Source organism: Pipistrellus hanaki (assembly GCF_964339955.1).
Source record: "Pipistrellus hanaki genome assembly, chromosome: 14".
Taxonomy (NCBI): domain Eukaryota; kingdom Metazoa; phylum Chordata; class Mammalia; order Chiroptera; family Vespertilionidae; genus Pipistrellus; species Pipistrellus hanaki.
The window spans coordinates 53,002,904-53,018,314 of NC_140516.1; the positions used below are offsets into that span (position 1 = coordinate 53,002,904).

The 15,411-nt window shown below is 53.1% G+C and overlaps 1 protein-coding gene across 1 annotated transcript in view; it reads right to left on the minus strand.

Moving 5' to 3' along the window:
* Nucleotides 1-1,976: 1,976 nt before the first annotated feature.
* Nucleotides 1,977-15,411, minus strand: part of ZRANB1 (zinc finger RANBP2-type containing 1) — a 44,410-nt gene continuing 30,975 nt past the window's right edge. Inside the window, exons 3-10 of the mRNA XM_084904471.1 lie at nucleotides 13,349-13,536; nucleotides 10,934-11,087; nucleotides 9,600-9,671; nucleotides 8,921-9,119; nucleotides 4,968-5,088; nucleotides 3,889-4,018; nucleotides 3,576-3,805; nucleotides 1,977-3,112 (exon numbers count right to left, since the gene is read on the minus strand). Of these exons, the coding sequence (XP_084760597.1) occupies nucleotides 2,894-3,112; nucleotides 3,576-3,805; nucleotides 3,889-4,018; nucleotides 4,968-5,088; nucleotides 8,921-9,119; nucleotides 9,600-9,671; nucleotides 10,934-11,087; nucleotides 13,349-13,536 (1,313 nt within the window). The 3' untranslated portion in view covers nucleotides 1,977-2,893. The remainder of the gene's footprint in view (nucleotides 3,113-3,575; nucleotides 3,806-3,888; nucleotides 4,019-4,967; nucleotides 5,089-8,920; nucleotides 9,120-9,599; nucleotides 9,672-10,933; nucleotides 11,088-13,348; nucleotides 13,537-15,411) is intronic.

Sequence of the window (15,411 nt, forward strand, 5' to 3'; positions counted from 1 at the left end):
TCCGCGGGCAGCAACCTCTGCTCGAGACATTCCAGGCCCTTCGACAGACGCCAGGGGCTGACAGGGACCGAGGGCGAGCGCGCGCGATGCAAAGCACAGCCCCTTGGAAGCCCCTCGTTCAGGCACTCCGTTCTTAGGATGAAACAGTGGGTTAGAACTACGTCAGCTCAAGAAACAAAATTGGTCAGGTTTGAGAATTTGGTTTTAATTTTCCTAAAAACAAAATCACCTGGCTCAAGCATTGACACAGGAAGGAAGGTGAATCTCAACATTCTCTTCTTACAACACTTACAAAGAAACGTTGCAAAACAGTTACCACAGCCGTTCCTTATGTGAAGGACATAACCACCACCCGCTCTGTGCTGGTGCGTCCGAGGCGCCCACACTGCCGGGCCCTCCTGTGGTCCCCCCCGCCCGCCCCTGCCCCTTTAAGCAGCAGCAGCCTCCCGCTGGGTTTCAGGTGCAGCCCCAGCACCTCCCTCCGTGGTCAGCCACGTGGAAACCATCCCACAGGGCCGGGAGGTCTAGGAGCAGCAGCCCACGGTCAGTCCTGGGACCCCAGGCAGCAGAGGTGGGCGATGGGGGCAGGGCAGAGCGAGCCCGGCTGCCAGGACTGGGCCGGCAGAACTCCCTGCACAGACCGGGCCTGGGCACCAGGAGCCGTTCCCGTGTGCCTGCGTTTTCATTAGAGCGACACCACTCCCGGGAAAGAGCCAGTCCACCCACAGGCTCGCACGCACGGCAGTCCTGGCCACACACACTTCAGGGAAGGACGACACACTCTCAGGAAAACAACAGGCTGTTGAGGAGCTGAACATGGCACTAACTCCCCAAATTCTGGCATTTCCAGCCAGCCTGCTGGGAGGCCAAGGAGCGCAGGCCTGGGACGGCAGTCCTCCCCACAGGCAGGGCGCTGCTGACAGCAGAGGTGGGCAGGCACCTCGGGAAGCAGGACTGCTGGCCACACGCTGGCTCCTCCGGGGACTCTCCAGGCAGCGAGGCAGCGAAGGTCATGCTTTCACCCCCAGCAGCGCTCTGCTGCGACTGGGAAGGCAGTCTGCTGAGAGCACTGTGCCCGGGACTGCCCCCCCTCTCCCCCCCCCCCCCCCCCCCCCCGTGAGCCTGGCTCACGTGGGGCGAGTTTAGAGATGTTAGTGCTAAGTAGTCAGTGTCAGCTGCTAAAACAATTACTGACCAACGTGAAAACCACAAAAAGTCCGTTTGTAGAAAAGGTTGACCACTCGGAATAACACATTCACCTTCACTGTAATACTAGAGGCACGAAATTTGTGCATGGGGTGGGGCTGTCCCTCAGCCCAGCCTGCACTCTCTAATCTCTCTCACAATCCAGGACTGTGGCTCCCAACCACTCTCCTGCCTGCCTGATTGTCCCTAACCACTCCCCTGCCAGCTGACCCGATCGCCCCCAACTGCCCTCCCTTGCAGACCTGGGCCATCCCATGCCAGCCATCTTGTGTCCACATGGGGGTGGCCATCTTGTGTGTTGGGGTGACGGTCTTTCTGTGGAGTCCTGTTGCATGCAGCAAGAGGTCCTTTCATCCTGGGCACAGGGGGAAAGAGCCGAAGCACCGATCACACCAGCCCAGGACATGCTCCTGGCTTTATGGTTCGAGCTTCACACGTCCTGATGCATCATAACCAGGACTTGGAAACAAGCAAATATCCTAAGGCTTTCACAGCCTCTTCATCAGAAGGAAGGAAAACGTGTGTGTGCACGCGCTGTGGGGCTGCTTTATGAATTCTCTGCCACTTCAATCGTCTACTGGTCGGGACATGTCTGTGCCTGAGACGGTCTGAGATCCTGACCCGTCTGAATGGATGGGGAACCTGATGGTCAAATTCTCCTGACAGGAAGTCTTTCTTACCTGAGATTATAATTTTAACTTTAAATAAGAATGGCTCTAGACTGCTCACTGCAAAATTCATTAAGACAATGCACTGACCACCTTGCTGCGTTTTAAATCTTTATTCTGTACTGAACTGAGTTCCCACGTGGGCGAGGCAAAGGCATGCCTTCTAACACAGTTTGCTTCAAGCAGAGCTGATGGTACAAGACACCGGGACCCGAGCCTCCACGGGGGCCGAGCACACGCTGTCCACTGCACCCAGTGGGCAGGCGTGAGCGCGCCTCTGCCTGCGTCCCGAAGAGCCGCTCCCGGGAGGCTGCCTGGCGTCGGGCAGAAGCACCCTGGTCCAGGGCGCCCTCCACACAAATAAATACCAAACACGGAACAGGCAGGTCAGCTACAGGAGCAAAACGAACAGCACACGTACGAGAGGAACCCAAACAAGGGAGCAGCGTCCACATGGAGTTCATTCAATAAAAATTCTTTCCTTGTAGTTTGTTCCTTAAAGATCGGGTTTTATTGGGCACAACAGGAACTAAATTATTAATAAAATAAGTGTTTTATTTTAATGTTTTGCTGTGGACAATTTGTACAAAAAGTTTGCGATCTCTAGGGAGCTCGAGTGAGGCTCGATGTAAATGAATCTTTTAGGATGGAAAGAGGATGCCGGTTCTACTTAAAAACATCTCAAAGGAACAAAGTCATGTGCCTGTGCTTTGGAGGTGCCCATGCTGAAACTCCTCAGGGACATGGATGCTGGTACGACTGTCCTATACACGAGTTCTCACACCACATGCGCTACGTTATAGACGGTACGGCGGAAGGCAGAGTTCTGTCTGAATGAGACGGTGTCACAGGCCGCAGCCCGAGCGAAGCTGTTCTCGCTCGCAGACGCGCCACCTCCACTGGGTGTGGTCAGAGCCCCGGGCGGGTCCTGCGGCCGCGCGGTCCCAGGCCAGGCCTCTGCCCGGAGCAGCACTCGCTGGGATCACCAGAGCGATACCTTGGTCTCCTCTCCCTGCTGCTCACTCGTCCTCGTCGTCTTCGTCTTCCTCGCCGTCAGACAGGGACGTGCAAGGCCGGATCTGCCGGTAGCGGTCGAGCCACTTCTCCACCATGTGCGTGACCAGGGGGTGGCTGCGCCGCCGGGAGCTCTTCTGCATGGCCACCAGCACGCCGCCCTCGGTCACGCAGCAGTCCAGCCACTCGCGGAGCAGCCTCTCCTGCTGCTCCTCGTTGCCCAGCTTCCGGGCGGAGGGGAGAAAGGAGACAACGCAGATCAGACTGCTGGTTCCCTGCCCACAGGCACGTGGCTTCAGCCTCCTCCGTTTCTAAGAAAGCCCAGCTCCGTGGCCACAGGAGGCAGCAGCAGGGACATGCAGACACCGCGAGGGAAAACCCTGGTGACGCCCCAGCCACCGTCTCCGGAACCGATCCTGCGAGAGGAGGCTCAGGCCACGCTGACCGCCCTCCTGCCCGGCTCCTCCCGCTCCTGACTCGGGGTCACTTCCCCCACCAGCTTCCTAAACCGGAAGCCCCGTGTCCGTGCGCTGCCTGGTCCCCTCACCCGCCCGAGGGAGGGCAGGGCTCCCGTCCCCGCTCCACGCCGTCCCCACAGCACGCCTGAGGGCAGCTCTGACGGCGCCCAGAGCGGCCATCACCGCCACTGACCAAGGCGTGCACGTGCGGCGGAGGCAGGGCGCTCACCTCCTGGGCGGACAGGAAGTGCACGTGCAGCAGCTTCCTCTCGCTGTCCACCAGAGGCAGGAAGGTGATGGTGACGTCGTCGTCGGTGTTCAGGTTAGCACCAGCGCCGCGGGTACCGTAGCCATCGTTTTCCATGGCAACCAGAGCAGAGAAGTGGCCCCTCGTGTAGCCCAGAGCAATCGGACTTTTCCAGCAAAAACTCTGTTCCCACAACAAAGGCAAATACACACCTGGGGAGAGAGGCACGCGGTGTGAGGATGTGGCTGCGAGGTGCTGCGCTCACCACTGAGCGGGCCTCCCGCTGGCCACTCACCTTGGAACCGCGTGTACCCCAGCGTCTCGCCCCGGAAGCTCTTGTAGTACTTGACGCCGTACACGATGATCGGGCGCCTGAGGATGTGTGCGAGCACGAAGATGTGCGTCTGTTCCAGGCTTGCTCCCGGCTGCGCAGACCAAACGGAGCGTCATTTCCCGTTAGAACTGACCCTCCCCTCCCCCGGGCACCGATGTCACACAGCGCGGCGCCTCCGGTACACTCGATGCCACGCGCTTCTCAAAAGCCCATCTGTCCGCTGAAGCTGCACCGGGTCCTCCCACAGCCGTCTGCGCAGGCCCCCTGACCTCCCGCCCGAGTCCAACAGGCTGCCGGTGCCCAGGAGCGAGGTCCCACAGCCGGGGCCCGCTTCCAGCTGCCTCCGGGCAGCCCCCCAGAGCGGCCACAGGCCCGGGAGAGACGTGCTGTCTGTTACACACTCACTGTCAACACCCCGACCACGACTCCGACCATTCGTTCTCAGGAGGCCCCCTCCAGACCACCAGCCACACCTACGGCTCCCCCAACAGCTGCTGGGAGAGGACTCTTGTCTGGGCACCTTCTCGGTGGCCACGTCCCAGGAAGAGCCTTCCTGGCCGCTTGGCCAGATCTTAGCCAGATCTCAAGGCCAGAGCGCAGCCCAAGCGTGGCCATGCCAGCCCATGGCCCAGTGAGGTCCCCTCACACACGGATGGGAGCTCGCCAGCAGGCGTGGAAGACAGGCACAGAGCCGCCTTCTGAGAGGAAACACAAGTGAAAAGCAACCTGAACACACGCAGTGCTTACACACACACACACACACACACACACAGTGCTTACACACACAGTACATACACACACGCTCAGTGTTTACACACACACACACAGTGTTTACACACACGTGCAGTGCTTACAGTGTTTACACACGAGCAGTACTTTTACACACACAGTGTACACACACACACACACACACACACACACCGGGGCGCAGCTCCTCCCCGGTGAGGAGCTGTCACCGCCCGCGGGGGCTCTGGCCAGAGTTGAGCACCCAGGGTCAGGCCGCAGCCTTGCTCGCGGGCAGCGGGCGCTCAGCTTCTTACCTGGCTGGCGAGAGAGAGGATGAAGGCCCAGTCTTCTTGCCACTGTTCCTCCCGCAGGGAGAAGTGCAAACCAAAGCTCTGAGAATACCACGATTCCCAATCTTTCCAGCGTGTGTAAAACCTAGGACAAGCAGACAGTACAGACAAGCCTCTATAAACACCACGTTTAATATCCTGTTGTTTATTTAATGTCTAGAGTGAAAAGATTACCCCTTTTATTCAGTTCACCTGGCTTGCAATATATTTTTCAAATTAAAAATGCTTCCACTCTGCTAGCAGCCATCTTTTAACACATCCTCACCCATAACGTGGCTCACGACCTCCAAAACTTCTGTCAGTGATGAGAACAGCTCACCTCAATTGTCTACTACCGGTCCACAAATTAAACAAAACCAAAGCAAAAAACACTCAAAACCATCCGAGACCCTGAGTCCAATCAGACATGCCTCTGCGTGGGCACCTGGAGTTCCCGCCTGGTCGCTGACAACAGCAGGAAACACCTCGTGTCCCTGAGAACATCAATGCCACTTCGCTGAGATTTCTTGTGCTAAACAGAATTATTTCTCTAAGATTATCTATTAAACACACGGTCCTTACACACACACACAGAAACAATTCCTTCTTTATATTTAATGCCCCTTAAATACTTCAGCCTAATAAATTAAGAAGATTGAAAATCAAACTGGGTCATTGGTAGACTGAATTACTAAAAACAGAATCTATTGTTCTTTACATCAAGTATAAAATTAAGCAAAACAAGATACAATTAGGCTCAAATTGTGACTCATTGTCTTACAAAACGAGCCCGCTAAGACCTCTGAAGTAAGGACAGACATTGAACCTATCCCATCACCTTTCTCTCTCTCATCCTATATAATAAAAGCCTAATATGCTAAGTGTCTGGTCGTCCAGATGTCTGTTCAACCAATCAAAGCATAACATGCTAATGATCTAAGGCCACTCAACTGATCACTATGACGTGCAGTAACCACCAGGGGGCAGACGCTCCAACTGGTAGGTTAGCTTGTTCATGGGATCTGGCTGATCAGGACTGAGAGATGGGCCAGACACGCACTGGAGCCTCCCATGGTTCCTCTCCAGCTGGCCAACCTCCCACAATCCTCCCTGGTCCCAATCATGCACTGGTGGGGTCCCTCGGCCTGGCCTGTGCCCTCTCACAACCTGGGGATGTCAGAGAGCCCATTTTGGCCCGATGCCGCAGGCCAGGCCGAGGGACACCACTGGTGCACGCATTTGTGCACCAGGCCACTAGTAAAGAGCTAAAAACCCAGGCCCGTTCTTGTACGTGTGTGAACTCCAAGTGACAGAGAAAGCATCAGTCACACACACAAAGCAGGTCACCATTTCTCCACAGGCGCTGCCTGGGACTCTAGACAGGAAGTGCCTGTAGCTTAGATTTTCTAAACCGCCCCAAACAGATGGGACAGGTCGAACACTTGGTTGGTTAGAAAGAATTCTCTACTCCAGGTAATCAAGGTGGGTTTTTACCAGGAGTGTAAGTTTAAATGTCAAGTGTCTTAAAAATAAAATATGGATATCCCTCTTTTAAAATACCTAAGAAATGCAAAAGTATGTTTGAATGCACCAATAACAAATACATTGCTTTGAAAAGTTCAAGGAGAAATATAAAAACATAGGAAGTTGCTACAAACCAAAAGATGCGCACAGTTGGAAAGTAATTGGTTAGGTCCCAGAATCATTTTATAATAAAAATGAGATGGCTAAATCTGCATGAAATTAAGTGATGATGGGGTAGTCAAAACTCCTCAAAGAAGACTGTAGGACAAGAAAGTTCAAATAATCCTGCCCACACACAAAAACATAAACACTGAAATACCAGCTCGTTAAGAACAGACAACCAAACTAAGTCCAGGGACGGCGACGCGAGTGTGGTTTAACATTCAAAACCCCACTCCACGTCCATGGACTCATACCCGCCCTGATGGCGCTCCACAACTCCCCCCAGGGGTGAGGCAATCCGATCCAGGCCCGGAGGAGGGTTTGGCGGAATGGGTAACACGGATCCTCACGTTTATATGGAAACCAGAGGACTCGGCACAGCAGAAAGAACACCGCACGAACAGCACGGACACAGTGGGAAACAGCACAGCTTGAAGCTAGCCACCAGCTCCTCCTCCTCAGACAGGCCACCGGAGGAAACAGCTCAGAGACAACCTGGCTTTGTGGTCAGATGATGGTCAACAACAGTCCAGGGCAATTAAATGGGAAAACCAGAATCTCTTCCCTCAATGACGCCGGCACCATCAGACAGCCGCAGGCAAAGCTCGTGGTTTTAAACCGCACACCCCCAATCAGATCAGAAACACCACATGTAAAGCTAGACCCGTAAAGTCCTTAGACAGAACAGGAAAGCTGCTTCCAGGTGTTACTTTTAAATTTAAAACAACTACGGCTCATACGCTCAGGGCTCCCGTGGGCAGCAGGGCGCGCATGCAGGAACAGATGGCAATGTAAACAGAGATGGAAATGCCAGAGATGAGAAACCCCAGTCAGAATGAAGAATGCCTCTGAGGGGCTGACACCCTCAGCTAGAGGGCATGACGACAGAAACTTCCAGAAGGGGAAAGAAAGAGAACGCAAATGGAGAGAAGAAAAAGAGAATTCCAAACAACTGAGGGTACAGACACTGTGATCTGCAGCCTCATGGAAATAACGGAGAGGCGGGGACAGAAATACCGAGACACTAAAGACAGAATTCCCCCCACTGCCCGTCCACATCACACATCCCCGAGGCTCAGAGACACCAAGAGGAAAACGCCGGGACAGTTACAAGGAATGTTTTTAAAGTTTGGAGGAAAAAACACCACCTAGAACTCATCCCGTGCAGTTCTCGTCGGAGGCCAGTCTTCGGCATCTGCAAAGAGAAGGCGTCTGAGGACGTCTGCACAGGCTCCTTCAGGAGGGAAGAGCCAAAGACTTTCCCAGACAAAACCAGAGTTTGCTGCCGGACTCCTGCCTCACAAGAAAAGCTGAGCATTCTTTAGAAGGTCTGTCTACAAATCAGAAGCTCTGAGCTAATAAAGAGCATCAAACAGCAAAGCCACAGAGAAGGTAAAGGGAGACCACTACTCTGAAGGACACCCTTTCGGGCCGTCACACGTCCCCTGGGTGCACGGCTGTTCCCGCCCGCAGGTGCCACCGTGGCGTTGTGCCCGCAGCTGCGGTTCCGCTCAGGAATCACGCTGCCCCTGTGCTCTCACAGCGAGGTGTCCCCTCCGCCGTGCTCCCGCACACTTCCTGCCTGTCAGCCCCTGCCGGCACCGAGACTCCCCAAGGAGACCGCCACACCTCCCGTGGAGTTAGTCGAATGGCCTCCATGTCACCCTGCGTACCGGAGTGCGGCTCAGGAAGCACACAGAGAGACGAGGCAGTGAAGGTGTGTGGAGTAGCCACTGGCACTGGGGTGTGTGAGGGAAAAAGCTCATGTTTATACTGAGGTAGGGAAAAGAGGACACATTTTCAAATGACGCTTACTACTTACTACCTTCGACAGTGTAAGTTTAATTTAGCCTCAGCCCGTTTTCTCATTTACAACTGACTGACACTGTACGTGCAAAATCTCGAAAACAGCCTGAGTCATGGTTTCCAGCGCCTGACCCCTCAGCGGGGGACCTCCAGGTTGAGCTCAGGCCTGTGTTTTACCAGATGCCGTGTACAACACAAAACCTGGTCTCCAAACTCCTGCCTCAGAAGAAAAAGAACGCACAATATGACGTCAGCTCTCTTTTAAAGGAAGGAAACCGTAACCACCTACACAGGAGCGAAGACGGTATCGTGCATACGGCTCCTCCCACACCCTCAGGAATTTCCACGCTAACGCTCGGCGGGAAGGCAGAGCACCGAGGTGGCCCGCCTCCCTGCACCAGCGTCCTCCTCCGGCGGAGCGCCCGGAGCCGGCCGGGCGGGCTCACCAGTGGGAGCAGTCGTGCAGGCTGTCGTGCAGGGCCTTCCGCAGCACCGAGTCCTTGTCGTAGATGCCCCAGGTCGCCTGCAGCACCGAGTCCAGCAGGCAGTCCCCCGCCGTCCGGTTCCAGAGGGCATAGAGCCGGCTGTCCAGGCGCGTGGCCAGCTCCAGGGACCAGTTTATGATCGGAGACTCCTCCTCGAGCTCTAGCGAGGGAGGGAGAAGCACGTTCGTTCCACACGCACGAGCAGAGCCACGGGATGGAGGCAGAGCAGCTTCTCCAGGTGCTCGTGGTTCAGTGTCATCTACAATAAACCCCTAACAAACCTGTCAGATGGACTATTTACCCTCTGAATAGCCCACACTGCTTGTGGCTCTAGATCATGTGTTGACTGATTAAGGTCTGTATTTAAAGTTTATTTCCTAAGGTCGGTGTGGAATAAGCAGCAACGGGCCGGTTCAGCACCTTTCACACCGCGGCCTGGTCAGGATCACAGCGAAGGGCGGAAACCCCACAGCAGAGCGTTTCCACACGCCCACGGCGCTCTCCTACGCCTTCTACACTTTTAGCTTCAGGTGAACATAAAACGAGTAGGCCACACTGAACTCTGAAACCAGCTGCCAGTAAAGCACAAAACAAAGGGCGGTTTCCTGAAACCCAGGCGAGGTCCCCGCACCACGCCCACCTTTCTGCACGTCTCGGTCCAGCACCTCGTCAAACACCTTCTCCTGGACTGTCGGAGGCAGGTCTTCGATATCTGCAAAGAGAAGGCGTCTGAGGACGTCTGCACAGGCTCACATCCGAGCTGCCTCTTTAAATACCTGTTCATTTCATGGCAATCATAGCTCAATAAACATGAAATAAAAGGACAAAAAATAATAAGGCTATCTGATATTCAAATAATAGTAATAATTAATGACACAAAGTTATATCTATTCTCTTCCAACATTCTCAATCTCTGTGCAGGCCTGTTAATTTTTCAGACTCTAGAATCCTCTTATAAAAGTTACTAACCCAGCCCTAACACAGTGTGGCTCAGTGGTTGAGGGACCCATGAACCAAGGGGTTTGATTCTCAGGGCTCATGCCCACATTGTGGGCTCAATCCCCAGGAGGGGGTGTGCAGGAGGCAGCCAATCATTGTTTTTCCCTCATTATTGATGTTTCTCTCTCTCTCTCTCCCTCACCCTTTCTCTCACTCTAAAAAATCAATAAAACATTCTTTTTAAAAGGCTTAGTTATTATCTCCTACCATTTGTAAATGCTCCTGTTCACATCTAGATATAAAAGCTGAAAACACTCAGAAGGAAGAAACTTTTGGAGTAGGGTGCACCCATGCCAACTAACAACATCTCAGGCATTTCCCAATTATCACTGAATGAAAAATGACAAGTTGCTGCTTTAAAGATACAGTAGAAACAAATGCAACGAGTAAAGAAAGTCAATGATCCTTTCAAAAGAATGCCAGTATCTTTGATTCAAACAACTTGATCTTTTTTTTTTTTTAATATGTTTTTATTGGTTTCAGAGAGGAAGGGAGAGAGAAATATCAATGATGAGAGAGAATCACTGATTGGCTGCCTCCTGCACGCCCACACTGGGGATTGAGCCGGCAACCCAAGTATGTGCCCTGGGCCGGAATGGAACCTGGGACCTACAGTCTGCAGGCTGACACTGTATCTATCCACTGAGTCAAACCGGCTAGGCAAACAACTTAACTCTTAGTTTCAAAGTATTAGGCACGAAAAGAAGAAAAACAAAGGAAAATGACAATACTTAAAATAAAACCAAAGGGAAAAACCAATGGGCTAGGCAGGTTTTTAAAATGTCTGAGGCCCACGAGCAGCCAGTCACAGCGGCTGTCCTCCCGGGCCCCGGAGGTCACTGGTCACTTCCGTACACACAGGGGAGCCCAGTCCTGCCAGGCGCACACAGAACGGCTTCCTAACAGAACCGCGATCGGCCTCAGAGAAGCCGCTGTAACAAGCGGAAACGTCCTTCCCAGGAGAGGTGGCGTCACCTGCCGGCAGCGTGAACGTGACGAGGTCGGTGAGGAAGTAGCAGGCGAAGTCCCCCTTCCGCTGGTGCAGCGAGGCGGCGATCTCCCGCCGGATCTGCTCCGTCAGCTCGGGGCACACCATGGCGGGGATGCACTTGGCTGCTTGCTGGGACACCTGCAACACAAAAGACACGGGCCTCGCACCCCGTGCCAGCAGGGGCCGGGACACCGTGTGCAGGCGTTACCAGCAGGCCCAGGAACGCTGTGGCATTCTGTGTGGGTTTTCAGTTGTGTTTTTTTTTTTTTTTTTACTTTAAACTGCATTGGGTATGGTATCATTTCCTTACAGTGCACCAGTACATCGTTCCAGGAAAAGAGCCAGTTAGCCTCTGGCTCAGCAATCCCTAAGAATTTACTCCAAAGGAAACATACAAAGAGGCACATATGAAAACGTATGTAAACGCTGCTGTTCCCAAAGGCTCATCCTAGGAGGAGGGAGGACAGTGCACAGCCTGCATACGACTAACCATCAGGCCCCAATAAAAACTCTTAAAAACGGGGAATCCCAGCTCCTGGGGGAAAGCAGCAGCATTCCCTCTGCTCTGCTGAGAGTACTTCAAGTACCCTCACCTGGAAAAAGAAAAGGCGCTATTTCTTTTCTTTCTTTTTTTTTAATTTTTTATATATATATTTTATTGATTTTTTACAGAGAGAAAGGGAGAGAGATAGAGAGCTAGAAATGTCGATGAGAGAGAAACATCGACCAGCTGCCTCCTGCACACCTCCCCCCAGGGATGTGCCCGCAACCAATGCACATGCCCCTGACCGGAATCGAACCTGGGACCTTTCAGTCCGCAGACCGACACTCTACCACTGAGCCACACCGGTTTCGGCAAAAGGCGCTATTTCTAACGGGTTAGTTCCTGCTGACTGCAAACCCCTCCCGTTTTTATGATCCTGGATTTTTACCAAAGCTCTGGCTTCTCCGTATGTGGGACGGGCGTGGGCAGACGCCGGGAGCCCTGCCCTCAGGACAGGAGCGCTGGGCAGTGCGCACCGCAGAGCGGCCAGGAAAGGTTCCCATCTCCTTTTAAATAACCAACAGCAGCCCTGAGCAGTGTTGCTCAGTGGATAGAGCGTCAGCCTGCAGACTGAAGGGTCCCAGGTTCCATTCCAGTCAAGGGCATGTACCTTGGTTGTGGGCACTTCCCCAGTAGAGGCCATGCAGGAGGCAGCTGATCAACATTTCTCTCTCATCGATGTTTCTAACTCTCTATTCGTCTCCCTTCTTCTCTGTTAAGAGAAGTGAAAATTCCTTTAAAAAAAAATAAATAAATAAATGACCAACAGCAGCAAATGACGGAAGGTCTGATTCCCATTGAAGTTGGGCTCCTTGCATGCAGAGAACGTGGGTCAGGCTGAGGCTGGGCAGGGGGTAATGCTGAGTCCGGGGTGGCCTCCCTAAGGGAGGCTCCCAGGCAGGGGTCTGGAGCCAATCTTCTAAAGCCGCCCAGAGTCAGTTTTATGGGTCACGTCACCCACGTAACGTGGAGGGAACTCCACTGGGACTGCCCTTCCGGGAGTAAATGTTTCAGTGCATCTCCCCCACAGCCTCCAGGGTGCCATCTGAAACTCTCCACAGATTGGGTCCCACTCACCTGATGTGATGAAATTCTCACATCTTCACTCCAGGAACCGAATCTTGACGTGACAATGAATTATATAAAACCGAATATTAAATATGTTCAGAATATTATTGCCTGTTTCACACCAGTGTTAAATGGATCCCAAAAGAAAATTCAAAATTAGCTTATTCCAATCAGCTAACCTTCAGCCCCTTTCCAAAAACCTGGGGAAATTTTTCCAGAACACGACTTGGACTAAAACAGGAATACTGCCAACGGTTGGAGTGGCTCCAGGCCTGCCCGTCCCTGCGCCTGCCCCACCTCTGGCCTCTTCCACCACAGGACTCAGCCATCTCCGTAGGCCAGCAGCCCTAACTTCGGGCCAGTGAACTTGGCAAGGGCCCATGAACTTGAATAGCAATTTTAATTAAATTTAAATCCTCCATTTTTACTAACCTTCTGCCTAAATTTAAAAGGCATTTTTTTATATATCACAAATTTGATTTAGCATTGTGAGAGCTATATTTCAATATACGGTTGAACCTTCAACAACACAGGTTTGAAATGCGTGGGTCCACTTACATTGGATTTTTTCAGTGAGTACTGTAAACGTGCACACAGTCATACCCTTTTTTAGCGGTGCCTGGAACATGGTAGGTACTCAATAAATATTAGTGGAGTGAATAACAGATACATCCCAGCTTCTAAGTCACATTATAACTCAGTACTGGACAAAAGCACACACAGCAGAGGGGGAAGAAAACAAGAACACGTTTCTGTCCGCAGAGGAGGGTGTGCTGCACGCACTCACCTCGGTGAGCAGGATGGCGAGCATGTCCTGCCTCTGGAAGCGGATGGCCAGGTGCACCAGCGTGTAGCCAACGTCGAAGGCGGAAGGGCGGTTGAGCAGGCGCACCTCGTCCGCGGAGAGCTGCCGGGCGATGTCGCCGCCCGATGACTTGTAGGCTTCTATGGCAGCCAGGTCGCCCTCCACCACCCCTGAAACGGCACCGAGACAGACAGGCTCAGTTCTGGCTTCTTGAGAGCAGGGGCCTGCAGCACTCACTCCGAGCTCCTCCTCTGTGGCCCCGGGTCCTGCACGCCCTTCAAACAGCCTACGAGCCAAGTAAAACCCCTGGGTTCCCTCCCTTCACTTTCTTTCCAGGACGGACTGCCTCGCCAGCCACCGGCACTTACCTTCCCATCAGTGTGCATCACGCTCGCGGGGGTCAGGGGGATAAGAATGGGGGGGAGGAGGGGAGACCGGTCATCCAGAGAGGAGCCAGAGACAGGCTCTTCTTTGGCACTGGGCGCCCGGCCCTGTACGCTGCCTTTTCAAAGGCCAATCAAACCAAAGGCTGTACCTTCCCCACTGGGCAGCTCTGAGACAATTCAGAGCAATTACAACCACTTTCAATGTTAAGTGCAAGTTAGCAATATTCTGATTCCAGGATCTCTCAAGTCTTTCTTACACCCATTAAGAATTATTAAAACTTCAGTAAAATTTGAAGCGAATGATTTTGAACAAAAACGTGCTAAAACAAAACATTAAACAAGTGGAGGCCGTGTGGCCCAGTGGATAGAGCGCCCACCTGAGGACTCAAGGGTCTCAGGTTTGATTCCAGTCAAGAACATGTGCCTTGGTTTCAGGCACATTCCCAGTAGGGGGCATGCAGGAGGCAGCTGATGGATGTTTCTCTCTCATCAATGTTTCTAGCTCTCTGTCCCTCTCCCTTCCTCTCTGTAAAAAATCAATAATATATATTTTTTTTAAAAAAAACAGCAAGTGGAAAGATACCTTACCAAATTCGTAAAGAACTTTCCATTTCCATGGAAGCACGTTATTAATCTCAATACAAATTAACGTGGGATAAAACAGGAATCCTATTATGAAGCCTTGACAAAAGATAAAGGTGCTGGTGAGCTTCCAATGCACCACACACGGTGCCTGAGAACAAAGCAAAGCACCACGACTGCAGGACAGTGAACACATGTGTGTGTGTGGCGGGGGGGGGGGCGGCGGCGGAATACTAACACTAATTCAAAATATTCTCAGTGCATTTCCACAGAATTTCATTGCTCTCTTGAATTAGGAATTAGATAGGAGCTTGTCCTTGGAGTATGACATTGACACAGTTATTAAAAATGACCAAGCAGAGGATCCAAGATGGCTGCTCGGGTATACACCTAGCCGCAGCAGCTCACAACAATTTCAAGGGAATACAACTAAAATGTAGAGTGGACATTGCCCAGAGCTACAGGTAGTCGACTGACTGAAAACTCTACAATAGGAAGGAGGGAGAAAACCAGAAGGAAAATCAGAGGAGCTGAAAAAAAGCCTAAGGTACGGAGACATGCGGCGCGCTCGCACACACGCGCGCGCGGAGAGGTCGCAGCCGGAGAGGAGGAGAGGGCTGGGTGCTGCCTGGCGTTCCCTAGCAGGAAGGAAATAGAACCCCCAGCCTGGGCTGAACCCCCGAACCGGCAGCGCTGAGCCCAAAGTTATGTGCCAGACCCTGGGGACCCAGGCTCCGGCAGGGGGAGACAATCCCGGGGGACGGCGAAATGCGGGGCCCCCGGAGTCGCGCGCACATGGCGCGCAGAGGACTGAATGTTGACTCTGATGCTGGATTACCCTAGCCGGAAGAAACAAAGCCTACGGCGGCAGCTCTGAGCCTCAGTCCAGACCGCCCCGAACTCCAGGTCTGGGCCAGTCCCTGGGGACCCAGGCTCGGGCAGGGGGAGACGGAGCTGTGAGGTGGAGTCTTGGGAGCGCGGCGAAAGGCCGAGCCCCCGGAGTCGCGCACACTGTGCGCAGAGGACAGTCTGTTGACTCTGATCCTGGACTCCCCTAGTGGGAGGGAGAAAGAAAGC